Below are 22,150 nucleotides of genomic sequence, written 5' to 3'. Positions count from 1 at the left end.
CGCGCAGTAGCGTTGACTCGCAATTTGCACCCCTTTGCAGTAACGAATGCTACATTCTTGGCTAGAATGGCGATTGTGTGGCTGCGGTGTTCCATGCGAGGCTCATTGGAGGTGATAACAAAGAACATGTGCCGGTAATTGTTAGTCATGAGGCTCTTGCGAAAATAGGAGAAATATTGCGAGTGCCCATGAAATAGACGCCCACTATGTCGATACAGCGTAGATTCACTCGTGCTGGATAAAGGAAACAGGACATAGGAAATTAAAGCGAATATACTCAAACTTGATAGCTTTGGAACTCTCATCTGTAACAACAGAGATCCAAGATATATATCTCTACTTATATATAAATACAACACTATATCTGATTTTCGCCTTAGCAAATATTTTTTTCAACACATCGCACATTGCATCTATAAATAAATTTGAGAGACCTCGGAAACAAATCGTGATAGCAGCTCTAGAGTATGGAACTTGAAGCCTTTGGCGAATCTTTTCCCTCCGATCAGAGTAACACGCTAAACCCTTTACAGCAGTGGATATGGCTTGAGCCGATGCGCATCAAAATTCCCATCCTTTCAAACTGCAGCCTACGAACAAGATGGCGCAAAATTCCCTCGTACTCCCTCGTCCAGGGACCAAAAGTCTCGGTGACACCCAAAAGCCAATTAAAGCTCCATCCGAGGCTCTTTTCACCTCAACATTCGGCAATCTTCTACCAAAGGCGTCATACCTAGAGACTCCAAACGGGCGAGCAGCATATTACTCTCTACCACCGGCCTCTGCCTCAGCTTCAGGTCCAGAATCAGGGAGCTCCGTCCAACGCGTACTATTCGTACATGGTGTACAAACATCCGCAATTGGCCTCCAGCCACTAGCCACGACTCTATCAACGCGTTTCCCATCTGCGCACTGCGTACTAGTTGATTTATGGGGTCACGGACTAAGCGACACACCTATTCTAGCGCACACGCCTGAGTTGTTCCATGATTTGCTCTTAGCCCTGATGGACCGACTGGAGTGGGCTGATGCGCACTTTGTGGGGTACTCGTTTGGCGGGTCGACGACAGCATCGTTTACGGCTAAGCATAGCGAGCGTGTTAAGTCGATAGTGCTAGTCGCACCGGCGGGTCTGGTTTGTTCGGCGCAATTGGGAGAATTGCAGAGGAGCTATCTGCGGGGCGGGCAGGGATTGGAGGATCAGGCACGGGAGTGGGTTTTCGAGTGGTTGGAGGGAGGAAAATTGGTTGTTCCTGGGGATTGGAAAGAGAGGGTTGAGAAGGGAGAGGTTGTTGCGGAGGCAGTGCGGGACTGGGAGGCCAGAGAGCATGGCGGCCATGTAGCCAGTGTGGTTGGGATTGTTCGGGATGGGGGAGTGTTCGATCGAAATGCAGTTTTTGCTGAAGCAGCGAAGAAGGGAATCCCGAATCTGTGTATCCTGGGGGAGTTGGATGATTTGTGTATTGCGCAGGATTTAGCTGCAGTTGGGATGCAGAACGTTTCTGTTGTTCCGCAGGTTGGTCATGGTGTCGTTAGAGAGAAGGTGTCGGATGTTGCTTGCCTCATTGAGGATTTCTGGAATTCGTTATAAGTAGCATAGCCACTATATATAGATATTGCAATGCATATGAACTATCTGTGGTCTATGACTGTCTTATAGGCATTTTAGAAGATCAGAACCAGAGGACGCACCTTCCAACGATAACCGCAGCACCCCCTCCCGATGCGAAACGAAGGTACTCACAAGAACCAATAAACCTGATACCGAGTACTGCGTAGAGGATGAACCATCTAAGGATGGAATCAAAGTGATTCATTGATCTGATAAGATGGACCCGGAAGGAGCCCGATGCTAGATGCGCTCAAGAAAAAAAAAGAGCTTGAGATGAATATACAGAGAGGCACACAATACTAGATCGGTGGTAGGGCAATGAAAGAAGAGAAAGATGAAAAATCTAAGCGAGGGAATCTATCATACAATGAAACCATGACAAGCACCAACTCTATCCGCGAACTTTTCGGTAACTTGGCGGGTGCCAGGACTGTTTGATCATTTTACCAGCCCAGACCGGAACCAGAGACACAGCCAGCACAGCGAAAACTCGCCAAAGCCAGTCAAGGGTGATCACATAACTAAGGTCGAAGTACTCGCCCAGGAAGGGAACACTGCCTGCATATATAAGCAGCGTACCAATCAGGCAAACGATCATAACCGGGTGCCAGGTTGTAATTGCAGTGGCAACCATACCAAGCTCATTGAGGACGAGGGCCGTGAAGGACAGACTAATCAGGCGCGACCCTGTGATGGTATCCAACAATATCTGAGAGAGACCCTGGATCACTGCACCCTGGTAGACAGAAATGAGAACCCAGCCAAAGAAAGAGCGGTAGCTTAGACTCTTTCCTGTCTTGAGCTCTTTGTAGAGCTCTGGGTAGAGATTGGCGAGATGCTCGTCGACATCCCGATCAAAGGCGAGAGAAAAAACGGGTGCGTTGGTGTAAACAGTCGCGTAGCCGACCATGAGCCAATTGATGAACAGGCCCTTGGGATCAAAGTGGCTGGCAATGCTGTACATCGTCTGGCAAACACTGATGATCAGCCCGCGGTGCATGATAAACTGTGCTAGTTTAGCTGACCGCTTGTAAGAGTTACGGCCGTGCCAGACTAGAAGCTTGGTGATATGGTGGAACTGTGTTATACTAAAATCAGCGGCTAGAGAGGCCTGGCGGCCTTCCTTGCCCACAATACCAATTCCAACGTCGGCGGCTTGAATCATCGAGACATCGTTGCCGCCATCTCCGATGCAGCATACACGCTTCTTTGTGTGCTGACGAATCAACTCGGCAATCTCAGCCTTCTGAGTGGGGGAGCATCGGCACGCGATCACGGCGGGCAGTAGCACCGCGACAGAGATGAAAGCTGATTTGAATTGGCCGAGCATGAGGTTCAAGGATTCACCATCAATCAGAAGGCAGCAATCAGTCTTGTTGCGCAAAAAGTCAAGGGCTTCCTGTGCAGTCGACTTGTTTGTGACTTTGGTAACTGTGTGAATGTACTGACCCCGTGAGACCAGTTTGGCAGAAATAGCAACACAACGTGCTGTCTCCACTTTGTCACCCGTCAGCATCCAGATCTTGACACCCGCATTGCGTAGCAGCTCGAGAGAGGATTTCACGTCGCGCTGCAGCCGATCTTCTACACCAGTCACACCGGAAAGCTCTAGATCTTGTTCAAGGTATTCGCTCACAACACTTGCCATGCCAGCATCTCGCCCTTGGAAAGACAGTGACGCTTGTTTGTATTTGGCGGAAAAAGCCTCATATTGTTGTGCAGAGATTTGTTTGCGCCCGACAACGAGGGTTCGCAACCCTTCACGAGCCATATTCGTAGTCTCTTCGTCAAGCCAGTCATTCGCTTGGACAATAGTCGTCATGACAGTGTCTGCACCCTTCTGATAAAACCAAATTTCACTATCGTCTTTGCCGGTTTCAAGATTGTTTTCATTGTGCTGGAATTGGACAATAATCCCCATTCTCTTGGAATCAGATGTGAATGGGAAGATGTCGAGAATGCGAACCCGGACCACAACCTGCTTCGAGTCGGTAGATTCCAGGACAATACTTTGTCTGTCTCGATATGCTAGCTTTAATCCGACTTCTTCGGTATATCGGATAATGGCGATCTCATCAGGCGATGACGCTTGATAGCTCGTCACTTTTCGGCCGTCTTCCTCCTCTGTGGTCGGCGTGACGTTATGGCAGAGAGCAAGCGCTAAGATAATATCCCGGACGCGAGAACCGATTTCTCTTCTTGTCCGAGGTGCTGTGGCATGGCCGGCCTGTGTTCCAAAGACAGTCGAAGGAGTGATTAAGGTACCGTCCGAGAAGGCAAAAGCTTGACGAATAAATGAGGCGACTTCGTCCATTGCCTCATTGGCGTATGATACCGTACCAACGTGAATCTTTTTGAGCTCCATCTCATTTTGCGTCAACGTTCCCGTCTTATCAGAGAGGAGATATTCGATCCTTCCTAAATCTTCTGGAATTGTGCTGGTGCGGACCACCGTTCCTGGAATGTCTTTGTCCCGTTCGATGAACCGCCCATATACCGACTTGGCCATATCCAGATTGACCCGAAGACTCATGGGGATAATTGTGGAGAAGAGAATAAGATAGATCATGATCGCAACGTACCATTTCTTATCGTTTGTTGGTTGGAATCTTTGCAAACCGACAAGGATGATGGAGAGAGTAAGTGTGAGAGCGCAGAGAATTTTGGTGAGGTTGTTGATTTCAAGTTCTAACAAGCCGATCTTCGACCGGGATGCAGAAGTCGAAAGCGAAGCCCGGGTTTGAGATCCCGTATAGATGATGACGGCATAGGTGATGGTATTAGACGCAAGAACAGTGTTGGCCCAGGCGGTGTTGTCGATTGTCAAGGGAGCTGATTGACTTTCCACAGGCCCAGACGTTCCGTCGTTGTTTGGAAGCCCAGATGACTTGTCAACATGAGCATCGTAGAATCCAGTGGGTGGTCCCAGCCCAATAGTCCCAACGAATTCGTTTACTCTCTTATCAGGAGCGCTAGCTGTGATCTGTAGTCGACCCAAGTCATTCAGAGAGAGCGATTGAGACAACACGGAAGGCAAACGAAGCTTCCAGTCAGTCTCACCGTCCAACTGATCAGTCCGGATGAAAGTATCACCCGCAGGTGAATTCTCGACACCTTCACCACTCTGCGGTGCGGTGGTGGCCATGGGCTCAGACGATCCCTCACCTGGTTCGAGCAAGTCGGAAGACGCTTCAGGTACGGATTCTTCCGTTAATGAATGACGAGGAGTGCCTGAGTCATTTGAAATGCTCTTCAGAATCACCACATCGGCAGGAAGGCGTTGGTTCTTGCGGACTTTCAGCACATCACCAACTTTCAAGTCTCGCGATTTTTTTGTGACCTCCATCGCGTTGGACCTTCCTAGTGCTAGAATGCAGTATTCTTCCGCATTTGCTTCGGCGTCTCGCCGCCGGCGACCAATATCATCAAGTGCCTCTTTGCCCAATGATATTGAAACCACAAAGGCTAAAGGCGCAATGTAAGATGACATATAACCAATTCGTAGTACTGGGATAACCTGTGATAAAGCCACAAGTAGAAAGTAGATGTTGAAAAAAAAGGAGAATTCGTTGTAAAGCGTTCTCGGTAGGAAGCTCCAGGGTGTGTATTTTGCGTTCGAGACCACATTGGCCGGATACTTAGCAGCCTGGTATTGGCCGACAAGTACCTCACGGGGAGGTTGGTTCTCAGAGTCGATGTCACTTAGTCGAGATTGAATTGATTTGCCCTGCAGGAATGTGGGAGTTTTGAATACCGGGAATCGGAAGTAGCTGCCTTTATTGGGAGGTTCATCGTTCAAATCGCGAGTTGAGACTCGGCGATCTAGGAGAGGTGCATCATCATCTTCCAAATTCCGGGAACTTGCATGTGAGTCTCGCAGCCCTTGTTCCTCCTCATTCTCTAAAAACGCCTCAGCATCATCCTCCAAGTCTGCGCGTCCAGATGCACTGCGTCTCCACCGACTTGCCGCTCCGACACGCAAGTTGCGCAACGCGATCCCTGGTCCATAGCTTCTTTTGCGGCCAGTATAATCCCGAGACTCATGAGGCTGTTGAGGCGAAGTCGTGCTGGGGTCTAGCTCTTCTAGATCCAAGTCATCGTCCGAGTCCGAGAAGGCATCTGGCGCATCGGGATGGTCTAGGGGGTGTAGGTAGTCGGATGAGGAAGGCATTCTTGGGAATCCGATATGACTCAAGTTAAGTCGAATGCTGATTGTAAGATGGTGCTTTTGGGCCTTGCATCAAAGGAAGGTTCATCTCAAGTATATGTCATGTGCGGTGGTATTGATTGAAAAACATATGCAGCATGATGATGAAAGAGTGGAAGGACGCTGCGAGGGCCGAAAAGGGAAACAAAAAGCTTCTTTGTGTCAAATATGATCAACACCAAAGTCACAGGAGATATCAGAAATATACAAAATGGAGGACCGTGTCAATGTCTCTTTCAAGAACAATCGATGACTGCCTGTCGGGACACGCAATCACAGTGCATAACTTGTTGACGTAATACTGCACTTTTAAAGTTGCTTATTGTAGGCATAAACCAGCCGGACCATAAGTTAATCCGAATCACGGGTTTGTGTTTTTCCTATTTAGGAGCTCCCCGGGGCTAGTATCCCGATGACTCAGCGACTTCGAAGGTTTGGCTGGGGTATGATAGGCTGAAATCGCCTTTTGGCTGTCGCAGTGTTCCAGGACAATCCGACAACTTGGTTTTTCTTGCGCCACCAACTGATGCATTCATGATCAATTTGTTTCTTTGAGTTTTTGCCTTGTTTGATATTAACATCGTCTAATGGATTTTTAAGTTGACATCTTCGACCCCCGTTTTTCTTAAAGATTGTTGATCAGCTGAGGCGTCATTGGAGACGTGTCAGGTTGGCCCCTCCGGACTGCGCGCCCCATCGACAGTCACGTTGGCAATCGAGAGCAACTTTGCACATATGGCGCACCAAGCGACCGACAATGACTCGGAGTCGTGGAATCCGGCATCACGGCCCGAGAACAATCACACTCCTGTTATCATGAGCTCGGACGAGGGTGGATCGGGTGAGCCGATTGCGGCGAATGAACCAAAGGACCTCGCGGACGCTATATCTACACAAAGTGAGGATTTCTCTGCATGGGATATAACCGATGAGGTAGACGCGAATCAGCCTCAACACACGAGCTTGGACACGCGAGCGAACAATGCATCACCAGCGGTAGACCAGGCGGTTTGCCCAGACATTGATTCCGTTGATAAGATCAGCCAAATCCCCGAAGAGCCGATCGAGGAGGCTCATATACCTATCGCGCCATCTATCGAGACTACAGATACCGTCCCCAAGCCGTCCCTGCGAGAGACTCAGGCCGCGCAGCCAGTTCAGAACGAACCAGCTCCAGTCCAGTCCGATGTGGGGTGTAGTCTTAGTTTTCCGGTTACTATAGACAGCGCTGCTTCCGCTGTCCCACGTGAACAAGGAGCCCCCTCTGAGTCGGCATTTTTGAAAGAGACTATACCATCCGAGGAAGAACAAACAATAGCACCCGAAGCCACCTTGGACACTTCTCAACATGAATATACCACTCAGTCCGCCCCTACCGAAGTACACTTTCCACAAGAAGACGAGGTGAATGCCGATACGGAGGATCCTTGGGTTAACTTTGAGAAGGACATTGGCAATACTCTGCCCTCCGCCGAAGAGGCTCTACCTCCTAGCAAAACTTCCCATACTACCCTAGAGATTCCCTCAACATCTACTCAAACCCAAGACAGCGATGAGCCGAAGTTAGTTGAAGAGGATGTACGTCCATCGCCTGAGGAAACGGCATCTACGGGTGCGACATTTGACGAGGAGAGTACTGGTGTTTTCAACTCCACCGAAGAGGCTATCACTCCGACTGAGAATGAGCAACTTGATCCCGTGTCTCGCTCGGGAAAGGTGGAATCCGATAATACCCCTCCTATTGGAGAGGCCTCTGCACCGACCGACGACGGTCATCTAAATCAGACCGCAGCCAAGGTGGATACAACAACTCAAGATCAACCTTTCTGGGAAAATGAGCCGAGTGGCGAAGTGGACTCTGACGAGGACGACTTCTTTAACCAACTCAACACCCAGACTAAGCCTATCTTTGCGGAAGCCGAGTCCAGGTTCGAGGAAGGCGTTCCGTTGTTAGATGAATCTACACCGGCTTCGCCTCAGTACCAACAGAAGGAAGAGAAATCTATCGACAGTGTGTTTTCCAATGATGCGGACGACGCAGATGGCTTCTTCAGCTCTACTCCACAGCCAGAGGGAAAGAATGAAGATGACGAGTTCTTCGGCTCTTCCACAAAGGAAGAGAGTGAAAATCATCCCGCCGTTCATCTTACCCCAAAGAGCACGTCTCAGACCTTGAAATCGGCTGGATTTCCGCTTGACTCCCCTGTAAGCGACACTTCGGCTGCAGCGCAGTTCGATGATGCCCTGAAGGCGGCGTCGCGGCAACCCCAGACAACAGCCGATCCCTCGGAAGAAGAGCTAGCGGCAAGGTGGGAGGCTGAGCTAGGTGATTCACCAGATGATGATCTGGCTGCTCGCTGGGAGGCGGCATTGGATGACGACGATTTACTGCTGGAGACCGAAGTTGCTCAGCCTGTCCCTGCACAGGATGACATTCGTCAAACCCCCGTCCAACCTACCCACAATGGTGTGTCGGCTGGTTTGAATAGTCCGTTCCAGACCACTCAGGCCTTTTCTCAGCCAAGACCTGTTCCTAGCATATACACACCTCATCAACCGTCCACTGGTGATCTATTGCAGGGTGTTTCTCTACCCGGGACTGCGCCGCCAGCCACCGCTGCGATGTCATCCTACTTCTCGCAGCCACCGCAAAACCCCGTCGCAACCAGGGGGAGAGTTTTGCTGAGCGATCAAAAGAGGGTTACAAATCGCCTTATGACCTTCCAGATGATATCCGACCGCGAAAGCCGGTCGTTGCCCAAAAGCCTATCCCTCCAGCAGTAACCAGTATGCCTCCACCTCCTCCCCCAGGTGCTTCTGGCGTACCGATTACTGCTGCAGCTGGCTTCCCAGCTCCGGCACCTCCCACCCCAGCTGTTGCTGCTCCCCCTGCGCCCAAGAATTTCTACGAAGAACTTCCTCTGGCGCCACCACGGTCCAGACCTGCCAGCTCAGGTCGATACACCCCTAATCCACAGGCGGCGCCGACCATGATCGGGTCACCCCTTTCTTCCCAGAGTCAATATGGTGTTGCCTCCCCACCGGCCCCACAGCCTGTCGGGGTCCCAATCCAGTCCACACTTCGGCCACCTGAACAGTTGGATCCGTATGCTAGCCTAGCGTCGAGCGCCCCGGCCGGACCTCCTGCCGTAGCAAGGTACTCTCCTCAACCTCCTGGCCCGCAAGGACCCTCGAAGCCACCTTCATTGCCGAGATATTCCCCTGCACCCCCTCCCATCTCTTCGGGTCGCAGTCGTTATGCCTCACAGCCACTCAATGTTCCCGGCCAAACTTTGCCTTTCCAGCCCCGGACGTCAAGTCCGCTTGCACACCATGAAAAGGTTTCTTACCAACCCGATCCATCACACAAGCCACCATCTCTTGAGCCTGCGATCAACCTTTCCCCACCGCACGTGCAAGGAGCTGGCTTCGGCCAAATTCCACCTAGTGCTTCACAATATATCAGTGGCCCGGCCAGCCTACCGCGGAGAGAAAGTGCGGGCTCACTTGTGCAGTCATCTCCGCCTCAGAGTCGCTATGCCCCTCAGGAATATCTGGATGAATTCGCCCACCGTCTTGCGCCGGCTCCAGAATCTGCCCCCCTGCTCCCGCGACGAATGTGTACATGTCTCCACCACCTAGCGATATGCAGATGGGTCCTCCGCGCAGGTCCCAGACCCAATCGCCTGCCCGGGACTTGACGAGTCCACGTTCCTATGGACAGAACATTGATACCCTCCAACGGCCTGCTTCGGTGCAAGCTTCTGGCTCGCCGACCAAAACTGTGAATCCGTATGCTCCTATGCAGGCTGCTTCTCAAACCCGGCCTCCCACCCAGCACCTGGAATTCATCGCCCCCAACGACGGTCAGGAGCATGATCCCCTGGAGCGATGGAAGGGTGCTCCGATCTTCAAGTTCGGGTTCGGTGGATCCATTGTATCTTGCTTCCCCAGGCACATTCCTCGCTACTCCGTTGGCCAAGTTGCGCCAATGATTCAACCCACTCTCGGTGAACCAAGGATATCCCAGCTGAGCGAATGGCTACCCCCGTCGACACCATTGTCCAGCACCCTGGGCCTCTCAAGGCAAAGTCGAAGAAAAAGGACTTGATTGCTTGGCTTTCTAGCAAGATTGCGGCCTTCGAAAATTCGGACCTTCCGAGTTACGAGAAACTTCAGTCTGATATGCACAAACGCCAGGATGAAAAAACCCTCCTATGGAAGGTTGTGAAGCTCCTGGTGGAAAATGATGGTAATCTGGAGGGTTCCCCTGAGATTCAGAAGTCTCTCCGCCACCTCATCTTCCCCAACTTACCTGACCCCGACGCAGACGGATCATATACCAGCAGCTTAGCTGCCCCCGGGGGGTATACCGGTTCGGAAATGACCTCGCAGCCTGATGCTGTTGACGCACAGTGGCTGGAAGAGCTTCGCTTACACTTGGCCCGTGGTGATCGGGAGAAGGCCGTATGGAGCGCTGTCGACCGACGTCTTTGGGGACATGCGATGATCATTTCATCCACCATGGACAGATCGATCTCGAAGCAAGTCACGCAGGAGTTTGTCCGCCGCGAGGTCAGATCAAAAGCCGCAAACACTGAATCACTTGCAGCTCTCTACGAGATTTTCGCTGGCAATATTGAAGAAAGCATTGACGAACTCGTGCCCCCGTCTGCCCGAGCAGGTCTGCAGCTGATTAGCAAGGCCAATGGCCAGGGCACTACCAAGAATGCCCTCGATGGTTTAGACAAGTGGAAGGAAACCTTGGGGCTGGTTTTGAGTAACCGAAGCTCTGAGGATCATCAGGCCCTACTTTCCCTTGGCCGCCTGCTTACTTCTTATGGACGGACAGAGGCGGCTCACCTCTGTTACATCTTCTCGCGGGCTGCTGTTTTCGGTGGTCCCGATGATCCACAGGCCAACATTGTTCTCCTTGGTGCTGACCATCAGCGTTGCCCTTCTTCTTTGATGGATCAGGACGCTATATTGTTGACCGAGGCTTATGAGTATGCCACTTCTGTTCTTGGGAACTCCCCAACAGCCAACCTGCCACACTTGTTGGCCTTTAAGATGTTGAACGCAAGGTTCCTTGTAGACCAGGGTCGTAATCTAGAGGCGCAAGCCTATTGCGACGCCGTGGCATCGGCATTGAAAGCAACCACTCGTCCCTCGCCGCACTATCACCAACACCTCTTTGCGGAAGTTGAAGAGCTGTCTGCACGTTTGCGCCAAACAACCAGCGATACTGGCTCCTGGATCTCGAGGCCAAGCATGGAGAAAGTTTCTGGGTCTATGTGGGCTCGTTTCAATAGCTTTGTGGCAGGCGATGAAAGTGACGCTGGGTCGACTGGATCCGGGAAGGGTGGCGAGCAAGCGGAATTTGGTCCTTTTGCAAACGTCGCTGGTACCCCAACAATCAGTCGCTCACCTTCTGTATCTGACATTTACGGTTCTTATCCTGGAGCAGCAGCAGGAGCGCTGCCTATTGCTACCGGCGGCCCGTCCAAGTATCACCCGTCGAGCCAATATGCGCCCAATGCCTCGCCCGAGCAATTTAAGGGCCGATCTTCAATGGATTCTCAGAGATCTGCTTCCTACTTTCCGCCCGTTGGACAGCGTCGGAGCTCACAAGAACTATCGCCCTCGATTGATCAACAGATGTCGTATGGACCTCCAATTTATGGGTCACCAAACGCCGGTGGTTATCAAGCAACACCACCCCAGTCCTCTTACATCCCTCTAGCTCCGGTAGAAGAAGCTATGTCACCCGCTGAGGCTCCCCCAGCTGCACAGCCTGTGGTCAATGGACTCTTTTACCAGCCTCCAGGACAGACTGCCACATCCAGCGAGTCTCCTTATTACCAAGGCCCTCCTGGTATGCCAGCTGGTATACCAGACTCAGAGTCCTCGTACGCACCTCCTGTTGCCAGTTCCTCCTACGAGCCGGTTTCTTACGAGCCAGTCGCGGCTGGTGTAGATACAGGCCATGTTTCCCAGGAGGACATTCTGCCACCTACTGCAGAGCAGCCAAAGAAGCAGTCGATTATGGATGATGATGATGACGACCTTGCGGCCCGAGCAGCGGCTATCCAAAAGGCGGAGAATGATCGCAAGGCAAATGAAGCGTTTGCGAAAGCTGCCGAGGAAGATGGTATGTATCAAAAACCCCTATCGCTGAAACTACTTGCTAATCTGACTTTTGCTACAGCTAAGAAGGATGCCCAACAATCTGGCAAGAAGGGCTGGTTTGGTGGTTGGTTCGGTGGAGCCAAGAAAGAGGAAAACAATTCCGGTGGCGGCCCTATCAGAGCCAAACTTGGCGAAGAGAGCTCATTTTACTACGACAAAGATTTGAAGAAATGGGTCAACAAGAAAGATCCCAACAGTAGCGCTCCGGTCCGTGCCACTCCACCTCCTCCTCGAGGATCTGCTCCCCCTAGCCGGACTGCGAGCTCGGGCAGCATGCCACCAAACGGTGCGTCTCCGATGCCTGCGATGCCCCCAATGCCGACCTCTGGCAGCCGCCCTCAATCCTCCTCAACCGCCGCTCCGCCTTTCTTGTCACCTAGCCCGGGCTTCCCCGGTCTTGCGCCTCGGTCCGTTTCTACGGGAGCGGCTATGCCAACACCACCTGGTAGTTCTAGCGGCCCGCCGCGGCCCTCTTCATCGTTGACTCATGCTAGCTCAATCGACGATTTGATTGGTGCGCCTCAGGCGCGCAAGGGCAACACCGTCCGCGGCAAGAAGAAGGGCCGTTACGTTGACGTGATGGCCCAATAACCATCGGACATTATTTCAATGACCGATGACATGGTACTTACCAGTCTCCCGACTACCTAAGTACTATAATGTCTCTTTCTTTTGTTCCATTATGTTTGTTTTTTTCGTTATGCCTTTGATCTTATCTCACATGGTTTCTTTAATGAACTGCACCCCCCTACCCTTGAATAATCTAACCCCCTGTCACTATCTGATTTGTCATTACGCCAGCACACTGCATGTGTCTTGTCTTTTGCCCGACAAACACTGTATCTCTCTGCATTCCCGCTCACTGAACGTCATTCGAATCCTTGCTTTTGCACATAGCTTGATCTTTGCTGTTCTTTGGCGCGACCTCATCCATGGAGTCAAGGGCTCGTACTCCTGGCATTGTGTATATCACCCTCCCCCTACTATTCTATCCTGGCCTAGTATTTTGTTGCTTGCCGGAACTTCTGGATCTGGAGGTCCCTTTTTGCATGGTTCCTGACACATCTGTTTTAATAATGATTTTTAATAATTCATTCCGACTTTTGAACGCCTGGACCTTGAAAAAGATGAAGATCATAGCTCATGTTGTACCACAGTATCCACAGTATCATGTAGTGAATGAATTTATATAATACTAGAACGCGAATGTTAGTAGGCTTGGTTGATGGAATATATTCCTGCGGCAATATCAACTCACCGTTATACAAGATTCCTCCCCTCCCGAATCACTTGGCAGATAAACGTAAAGGACCAGTGCCATTTCATTGACGAAGCCTATCCATGACGAAAGGAGAATCGAGTCAGCATTTGCACCTGGTCGGCAACTCCAAGTATCATCATGAAAAAAAAGCTTACAGGCGACAACCTTGGGACTGAGTCTTCCAATACTGAGCACGCGACTCCAATCCTTTCCATCGATTCGCACCTTTGCCCAACCAGATTCAGATCCCTCACTCGCTGCCCGCTTCCGATTAAGCTCACTGGGAAGTTGCCTCATTTGCTCCTGACTCATCTGCGCAGGGTCCAACGGCGGATTCACGAGATCAGACCAGACACTCGCGATGCGCAGCTCATCCGTAGCAATAGAAAGCCGTAGCGAGCCATGCATATTAGCAGATAGTTCAAGTTTGGGAGACGAGTTGGTGGACAGTGCCGTGGCAGCTGTGCTAGCGCCCGCTGTGCTGAAAGAAACAGACTGCATCCCCGGCGCATCGGGCGCCATGACACCTGGTAGACGGCTTTTGCTATCTGTGGATGCCAATTTCGTGAAACGATCGGAGATGCTCTTTAACTGCGCTAGATTGGGTAGGATAATGTGTACTTCGGGGTCTGGGCAGTGCGGCTCGTGTAGGCCTTCAACTGCTGACTCGTGGAGGATCTTGATGGGGATTTCTTGCGTGATCCACGTTTGGCGTTCGCGTGGTCCTCGATCGCCGGTCGTGTCGGCTGGAGCCGCTGAGTTTGGGTTACTGCCAGAGCCATCAGCATCATTGTTGGTGGCCAAGGCCATGTTTCCATCTGTCCATTCTGATGAGAGGACTGTTAATGCCAAGAGAGGCGTTCTGTCTTTTTTAGTTAAGCGGAGCTGTGTGTGTGTCGAGCCCCAGGCGGAGCGTAGGGCTCGGTTTAGAACACTGATGTTGACTTCGATGTTGATAGCGTCGGAATTGGATTCTAGCTCGTAGGTTGTCTCATCGAAGATAGTTCCCTGGCAAGCGGTCAACAGGGAGATCATACGACTGATAGGCTTGATTATTATTATGCATACAACGGGTATTGATGCCCACACTTGTGTGCCTTGGTCGGGTATGATGGTAAAGCGGATTACCTCGTACTCCAGGCGCATCCAACATACCTTGCCCAGCGAGGACAGTGACGCGGTGAGCTCTGATTTGGTCAGCTCCAAACTTTTTTTTTAACCATTTGGCTTACTGGAGAAAGTCCTGCTGTCTCTTAATTGTGTTCGGAACCGCATTGTGTGAGTTGATGATGGAGGGAGGAGGGTCGACTTTAACTAAAGTGCTTATCGCTATCGTCTATGGGCGATTTCACAGCTACGACATCCCGAGGTCTCTTCTCATAACTTGCTCCCGACTTGATGGCATTTAGTTTTACATATATTCCTCCGTGTTACAGTTTGCCAATTCGCTTGGGTCAAGAGACAAACTTGCAACTAATGCTGCTCCTACTCCAGACCCATCCTCGGCCGAGTTAAGAGCAATCAAGTCCAATCTGTCTGGCTCCCAATCAAAAATATCACGAAGGCCCTGGACTGCCCGTCCCTTCAACATACTATATTTACTGAACACTGAGCCATCCACCCCAACGTGGCACTGACGAATACTCTTTTTCTTGCAGATGGCCGCAATTCCACACGCGTAGAGACGCGCTGCGCGCATCGCGATAACGCCGATAAGATGACGACACGCCTTCAGCTCGTCCAGCGAGAGTTCCAGGTTGAGGTTCTCCTTGAACTCCTCTTTCATGTCAGTGAGGCCCTCTGAAATGTCCATCTCGACACTGGACAGAAATGATGTCTCCAGTGAATTCGCGGTCCGAAGACGCGAGACATCTTGGCCCTTGAAGAGTATACCTTTCTCGTGCATTCTCAGCATCACCAGACGCAACATCTCTCCTATGTACAAACCAGCCACCATCTTTTCATAAATCTGCGTGCCTGGATGGGCGGATTCTGCGTCAATTTGACGGTCAAAGGGAGTCAAGGGTAGTACCTTGCCCTCGTTATCAAAGGCGCCGTACTCGGTGTTGATGACTACAGTTGCATCTTCGGGCAGGCCTGCATCACGCAGCTTAGGGATATTCCGGCACTCCTCCATATATGCTGCATTACAGCCAGTACTGAAAATGCTACCAATCTTTACCTGTGGGTCTCTGTAATGTGATGCGATAAGGGTCCCCGCCGTGTCATTGATGAGGGCGACTACCTTCACTGGGATGTTCTAGTTCGATCAGCTCCGATTCCCTTGGTAATTAACGTAATCTTACCTTCTTCGCAAGTGCTTCTTCCAGCTGTGGTACTACGTCATGCCCTACTACACCGGAAACACAAAAGTTCTTGGTCCAGCGCTGCAGAATCCCACTGCGGATGGACCTTTGCTCCACTGGGAATGAGAATGTGAACGCCATTGGCAGTGGGTTTGAAGCATTGATATCACTGTGGCTTTCACCGAGGAACGTTTCAACTCTGTCCGCAATAAACCCCCACAATACCTCTTTTGTGCTGGTCTTGACTTCTTCCGGAAGCTTGTACTTTCGTTGACGTTGCTCGAACTCTCGCTTCCCCACGGAAAGACAGACATCACATACGCGGATATTTGTTCCTCCCAGATCAACTGTGAGAATGCGTCCTTTCTCTTGGCCTGTTGGGTATTTCATGATCCATGTGACGTTCATAGGCTTCATCACGCCGATATTCCAGTCAGCATCTACTCGATCAAATCATCCTGGGTCAATTGATACTAACAATAGACCCACCCCCAAGGGTAAGACCTTTCTCTAGCTCTTGAGCAAAGTGATCCGAGATCATTTTCAACTTTGGGGGCTCGAGCAAAAACCATCCTTCGTATTTCTCGAGTTCATTAGTGAGCTCTTCGGCAACACCCTTGAGAAGATCTGGGCGGTAACGAAGCCCTTGCATGATGGGTTGATAGAATATACTTCTGCAATTCCGCAATTCAGTAACTCTGGAGAATCTCGGGGATCTCGGGGATATTCCCACTATTCTGGGCCAGGATGTGCGCCATCAGTTCCGAGAACGCCATCATGACCGCATAGTGATCGTAGAAATAGATCTAATAGGTAATTTGTTTAGGTTTTTCGGTATCAATATCTGATATGAAGAGTTCCGAGCATATAGGAAATAATTGGGTGAATATTCAATCGTTCCCCTTGCATCTATGCTTGAAGCTATTTTCAAATAGCCTTGTTTTCCCTTTTGGGAAATTTTGTTCACACTGCTTCCTCACCGTTTAAACAAGGAGAATTGTGTTTTTTTTTTGTATTTTTCGCAATCGATATGATATAGTCCTATGTAAAAATATGAAGAAAATACCAAGTAGTATTTTTTCCCCCATAGTAAGGCGGATCTTCCGGCAATGGTTCGTGTCGGCAACTCCACTAGGACCTTAGCACTCCCCTGATCAGATATCCACTTCAAATTGTCAAAATAATCCCATCAGAAAATCTTCCGATTGTTTTGATTTTTTCTGTGATCAGAAAGCCGGTCTTTCTCTCCTTGTCGCTCATTTGTGCCCAATTCGCAGTCACTCTCTCCGCAGTCCCTCACTTCGCATCTTTGCACCCTCGACATCTCGACTTTCAATCATTTTTCTATTTGTTTATTTCTTTATCTGTTCAATCTCCAACTTGAGCTTGTTGCTTGCCAAGTTCTGCACTTTTATTACGCGCGTCTCAGCATGCGGGCTCGACAGTCCTCTTTCCCGCCCTCGTTCCGACGTCCGTCACTTACATGCCATCCTCGAGCCAGTCGAGGCTCTCTGTGACTTTACATTCCCGACTTAGGCTGAACAACTATTCGGCATGGCAACCAGTCGAATAGACCCGGATCGCCCTTCCATCCGTCTTTCCCCCTCCCACACCCGAAATACCTCGCGTTCAGCCTCATTTGAAAGAATCCCTAGCTCCATCTACCAGCAACTCGACCCTCTCCTCAGCAATCTCTCTCCCGAATCAACTCTACATGCCCTCACATCGACCGACGCAGTCCCTTTGAATGAACAAGCCGCCCATGATATCCTCTCGCGAAGCATCTCCCAGGTGTCGCCGTCGGAACGCGCCCTAGGGATACGCGCGGCAGTAGCTGCCCAAAACCTGAATCTGTGGCACAAAGAGGTTTTATCATGGGATTGGCCAAATCAGTGCGATGCGAAGCTTGGGATGGGTTTCATTCCTCCTTCTGAGTCGCACTCTGACGGAAATTCCCTCCCATCGGGCTTTTCGGCTCCCCCTAGCAACACCCAGGAAAACTACTACGGGAGCTTGTTAGCTAGCGTGGTTGAGCGATATGAGAAGAGAGCCGATGAAATTCGCGATGGAATGGACGATCTTAACGTGGAAGAATTAAAGGAACACGTTTTGAATGCCCACATTCCATCGAGGTCTCGGCCCTCATCCGCCACAAGCTGCGTGTCCGTACCTCCGCCGCTCAGCTATGTACAGCTGAGTGACTTTACAGCTGTCATTACCGCGACTATCCTGCGAGCTCTTCCATATTTATCGCGACTGAGCGCGTTACTTGCTACCTGGGAAGTTCGCCTTTTTGTCTTACGCCAAATTCCTGGTCTGCTGCGAGAGCTCAGCTTGACCCACTCTGCCCTTGACTCTTCACTCCAGGCCTTAAAAACCCCACACTCCTTTACCCCAAATTCCAACAAATTCTCCGATGCCTCCCTAGCTGTCGAGCATGTCAAACTGGAGTCCGCAGTCGTGGCTGTGGGGAGGCGAATGGACCGAATTCTCGACGCGTTGGAGGGTCGCCCAGATTCTTTGCCTGAACAGTGGATTGACGACCTGGAAGCCATCGAATCCGACTTCGCCACATGGGTGGTGGAGGCTGATAGATGCAAGGTTCAGAACGAGTGGGTGCGGTCAAAAGCCGAGGCTCAATTGGCCGAGATGCGAGCAGTTGACCTTCAGCGCGCAGAGTCATTGAAGGAAACAGGGCAGGATCCGGCATCCAACACAACTGTATCAGAACCTTCAGATGTTCTCCATCTCCCTCTGGACCAGGTTATCGAACATGAGCCCGAGCCCCAGCGTGGCCTTCAACTCCCGTCCGGTGATGCAAGGGCAACCAGCCCGCAAACTGTTCAACAATCAGCGACGTCACTTGAGGAGACGCCATTTCCTGCAGACTGCGCCGAAGGAAATGTTTCGCCAAACCTAAAACTTTCAATATCTCTCTCAAAGTCTCCAATCGAAGAGAAGCAAGAAGACCTGACCCCTGTAGCTGTGGCAGAGGACCTAGAGACACCAACACAGTCCGACTTTCCGCCAGCTCCTGCGATTAGCCGACAGCTACTTTCAGCTCCTGCGCATACGCCTTGCGCGGATGATCGCACCTTGGAAAATAAGGAAAACATTCCGCCGCCTGACTTCCAACAGATAGACGTAGATCTGTCACCACCCAGCCAGGCGTCTACAAAATCACATCCATTGTCTGAGCAAGGTGCTCCGGCCGAGGAAATTTTGCTTCAAAATACCGCTGCGTTTGAAAGCGAGGTCCAACTTCCTGAGCTTGCTGTCTCTGCTGGTCTACCCGCCGCGGTTACGCTCCATGCTTCTGCTGGTCCTCAAGACTTACCTTGTGAGGCTGTAGCAAATGAAAGCAAGAAGAACTCAGATGACGAGGAAAAGCAACTTTCTCCACACCCCAAATCCCTCGAGCTCAATCCTGAGCCTACACCCACCAGTTCTTCTATTGACCAAAGTCCTAAGTCACCGATCAGGGCGGGTGAACGGAATCAGTTTGATACCCCGGTGGCAGCAACGATCTCCCCGGTACTCACACCTAGCAGATCGGACATCCGAGTGCCGAAATCTAGACCGTCTCGCAGAATTTCCCAAATACCCATGGCTGTGGCATCACCCAAGTCGGGCTCAAATCACACGCCCATCAAGTCTCAAATCCCGCTCAACGAAGGGAAAGTAGAAACTTGTCAACCAACTGTTCGCAAGCCACTACAGAGCCCTATTAAACTTTCCAAATCTCGCACAGGGAAAGTTGATATCGAGAAAGATGGCAAAGTGGCGCACAAAATTACGCATCGTCGTCGGACATCTACTGGATCTGTGACCTCTTTGCTTTCAGATCATTCTTCTCTCATCTCGAGTCCTGATGTACTTGAGCCGCGCACCGCTTCCTCTCATGCGACACCCGTCGGAAAATTGTCTCGCCATAAATCTATACGTCCTCCTTCACACGGGGATTATACCCTGAGGGAAGATCGCCTCCGTCGCTTAGAAAATCAAAAGCCTGACCCACAGATCTCTTTCCAGCAGAATCGCACGGTCAGCCTACCCCTCGAGCGGTTTATCAATGAACGCTTGGAATTGGGCCTGGGAAGTGAGTCGGCGCCAGGTGTGGCTAGTGTGAACCCATCAAGGACGAGAACACGCTCTGTCACATCTGCCGACTTCCCCAAACCTCCAAAGGTTTGTGAACCGATGTTGCATTTACTTTTATGCTCACCACTAATTGATTATTTTAGACTCGAACCAAAATCACATTCCAGGATACTTCAGCTGCATCAATTCCACCGGCCCCGCGTCTCCCTACTCGCCATCACCAACTGTCCCGAGGAAAGTCTGCAACTGACTTGAAATCTCAAAATGAGATGGCAAAAATTGCGGAACGAAACAAAAAGACATTCGGGATGAATTCCGCTCGAAGAGCCATGGAGCACCTCCTCCAGCCCAAGTCTCTCCGATGGCGGCAGCGACTGACTGCTCATCCAAGTCTCGAAAGTCTGGGCGTGAAGAGACAAGAGTTGTCCTATGTAGAAGAGCATGAATCCGAGCTCACCGATTTCCGATTACGCCCTTCGTCGCCAACGAAACTCGGCAAGCAACCGCGAGACCAGCTCGACGAAAAGATCAATTCGATTCTCAATTCGTTGCCCGGTCATATTCATATGGTGGATTCCAACCACGAAGTAGAGACATCCTCGTCGTCGTCATCCTTGGACCGACGAATGCGGCACCGATCCGAGTCCCCTACTGGTCCAACTCGCAGCAGCACTCCCGCACCTTCTCTGACGTTGAGACCTGCTGGCCGAAGACGACACTCTCATGCCTTCAAGACAGAGGATAGCTGTGTCAAACTGTACCACCTCCATCACGGGGGCCAGTCCGCACCGACAAAACTGTTTGTTCGCACCGTTGGTGAAGAGGGACAGCGAGTGATGGTTCGAGTTGGCGGTGGATGGGCCGACCTTGGCGAATACCTTCGTGAATATGTCATTCATCATGGTCGCCGCAAGGTGTCTGAAACCCCCCGTGTGGAGGTGCAGGGCATAAAATCACGTTCTTCGCCGTCTTACACTTCTCCAAGTACTATGCTGACCCCGGCTACCACCTATCTCACTTCCGGCCGGGCTACTCCCTCCCGGCCATCATCGGTGGTCAGTGCTCGGCCACCTTCATCTCTTACTGTACATAAAAAACGACGAGGCTCAACCGCATCCGATGCGAAGGGCACCAGAGCAGTGACGACAGGCCAGATATCCTCCTTCACCTCGCCCCCACCTGCTGTCGCCTCTTTACCTTCCTCAACCGGGAGACGCCTTTCAGTGTCATCTGGCCATTCCGTCGGGGACGCCCACTCCCCCGGCAACACCGCTGCTGCCTCCACAGTCAACGAATCCCGCTCCACCCCGCTGGGCTTAGCTGGTCCTAAGCCACGTGCTCGGTACGAATCCATGAGCCCAGAGGGTGAAGCCTGGGTTGCAGATGTCCTCCAAAAGACCCGCCGCTCCAGCTCCCACAACCCACCCCAGTTCGCACTGAGCATGCCACCAGACCACGATTCCGATGACCGATTTGCTATCGTCGACGGCGGCGCAATTGGGCACTCCTTACCTAAAGTCCGCAGCATTGGCGATATTGGGTCTATCGGTACAAGCAGGCGGGTCGTACTTAGAGGTCTTGGATCTCGCAGGCCGTGAACTTCGACAGATGTAATCCGTCGCATATAAAATCTGATTTTTTTGATAGCCATATTTTCCCCTGTTTCTATTTCCCCGCTGGACCTATCGTGGATGGGTCCTGCAGTCATTTTTATTCGCATCCTGAGCCACGGGCTCTCGGACATATGGTCATTGGCAGTACATGTTTGACACCGTTCTTTCACATCTCGGGTTTTTATTTTCTCTTCTACTTGCATCAGCGTGGCGAATCTGTTCTCACTTGGTTTTGTGTTTGATTCGGGATTTGGTGTGGTGTTAGAGCTCAACAATACCCTACAGTTATCTGGTTGATAGAAAAATCTTTGCATTTACCGATAGTCTCATATATATTGCATTTTCTACGCTATTCATTTCCGAGTAATTTCCAAATCCACCACGGGTTGATGTGTGATATCTGAATCGCTCATCTGTGGCTTCAGATTAATCCGTATGAGCAAAGCCCGTGCTTGGGCGATGACTCGCTCTGCTGTCACAACTACTTCAACGGCAGGCGACTCCGAGCGCAAGCTCATTCTGCTCGAGACAACTAAGGAGGTTGAAGCGTATTTACGCTCCTGCCCCACCGACCAAGCCTCCTCAGCCCGCGCTGTGGTCATCTCGTCCTACAATACCTGGGCTGTGCGCACCACCACCGAGATCGACGAACATGGCAATAGAACCCATCACCCCCGCAAGGCCACGTGCCAGGAGACCGACCCAATGGCTATAGACCTCAACTCCGCCGAAGCTGACGTCGATGAAGACATGTCCGACCCCGACGATATTGTGCCCACGTCGCCAGACAACCAGCTTCCGCTTCGATGACTGCGACTGCGGAGGCCGTGATTGGGGCACGATTTGCCCTCGCCATACTGC

General features: G+C 51.2%; 7 protein-coding genes across 7 annotated transcripts; 4 read left to right on the top strand and 3 right to left on the bottom strand.

The window, feature by feature from the left end:
* Positions 1-601: 601 nt before the first annotated feature.
* N7500_001681 (alpha/beta fold hydrolase) lies at positions 602-1,591 on the top strand (the record flags this gene model as incomplete). The annotated part of the gene is made up of 1 exon (XM_056672827.1): positions 602-1,591. One exon carries the CDS (start codon positions 602-604, stop codon positions 1,589-1,591), a length of 990 nt encoding a protein of 329 aa, XP_056536346.1.
* A 412-nt stretch (positions 1,592-2,003) lies between these two features.
* Positions 2,004-5,783, bottom strand: N7500_001680 (aminophospholipid-translocating P4-type ATPase NEO1; the record flags this gene model as incomplete). The annotated part of the gene is made up of 1 exon (XM_056672826.1): positions 2,004-5,783. The coding sequence occupies one exon, from the start codon at positions 5,781-5,783 to the stop codon at positions 2,004-2,006; it is 3,780 nt and encodes a 1,259-aa protein (XP_056536345.1).
* A 771-nt stretch (positions 5,784-6,554) lies between these two features.
* On the top strand, positions 6,555-12,599 carry sec16 (COPII coat assembly protein SEC16; the record flags this gene model as incomplete). Its single annotated transcript, XM_056672825.1, has 5 exons — positions 6,555-8,307; positions 8,400-9,438; positions 9,489-9,756; positions 9,840-11,970; positions 12,028-12,599. 5 exons carry the CDS (start codon positions 6,555-6,557, stop codon positions 12,597-12,599), a joined length of 5,763 nt encoding a protein of 1,920 aa, XP_056536344.1.
* Positions 12,600-13,257: 658 nt separating this feature from the next.
* N7500_001678 (uncharacterized protein) lies at positions 13,258-14,304 on the bottom strand (the record flags this gene model as incomplete). Its single annotated transcript, XM_056672824.1, has 1 exon — positions 13,258-14,304. The coding sequence occupies one exon, from the start codon at positions 14,302-14,304 to the stop codon at positions 13,258-13,260; it is 1,047 nt and encodes a 348-aa protein (XP_056536343.1).
* A 376-nt stretch (positions 14,305-14,680) lies between these two features.
* On the bottom strand, positions 14,681-16,227 carry hxkB (putative hexokinase; the record flags this gene model as incomplete). Its single annotated transcript, XM_056672823.1, has 3 exons — positions 14,681-15,451; positions 15,576-15,949; positions 16,065-16,227. 3 exons carry the CDS (start codon positions 16,225-16,227, stop codon positions 14,681-14,683), a joined length of 1,308 nt encoding a protein of 435 aa, XP_056536342.1.
* A 902-nt stretch (positions 16,228-17,129) lies between these two features.
* N7500_001676 (GAS2 domain protein) lies at positions 17,130-21,274 on the top strand (the record flags this gene model as incomplete). Its single annotated transcript, XM_056672822.1, has 2 exons — positions 17,130-19,763; positions 19,820-21,274. 2 exons carry the CDS (start codon positions 17,130-17,132, stop codon positions 21,272-21,274), a joined length of 4,089 nt encoding a protein of 1,362 aa, XP_056536341.1.
* A 450-nt stretch (positions 21,275-21,724) lies between these two features.
* On the top strand, positions 21,725-22,099 carry N7500_001675 (uncharacterized protein; the record flags this gene model as incomplete). Its single annotated transcript, XM_056672821.1, has 1 exon — positions 21,725-22,099. One exon carries the CDS (start codon positions 21,725-21,727, stop codon positions 22,097-22,099), a length of 375 nt encoding a protein of 124 aa, XP_056536340.1.
* Between the last annotated feature and the right edge of the window lie 51 nt (positions 22,100-22,150).

Source organism: Penicillium coprophilum (genome assembly GCF_028826855.1).
Source record: "Penicillium coprophilum strain IBT 35676 chromosome Unknown utg000002l_segment0_segment0, whole genome shotgun sequence".
NCBI lineage: Eukaryota > Fungi > Ascomycota > Eurotiomycetes > Eurotiales > Aspergillaceae > Penicillium > Penicillium coprophilum.
Note: the sequence above shows the minus strand (reverse complement) of the source record. Positions and strands in the feature narration are given on the sequence as shown.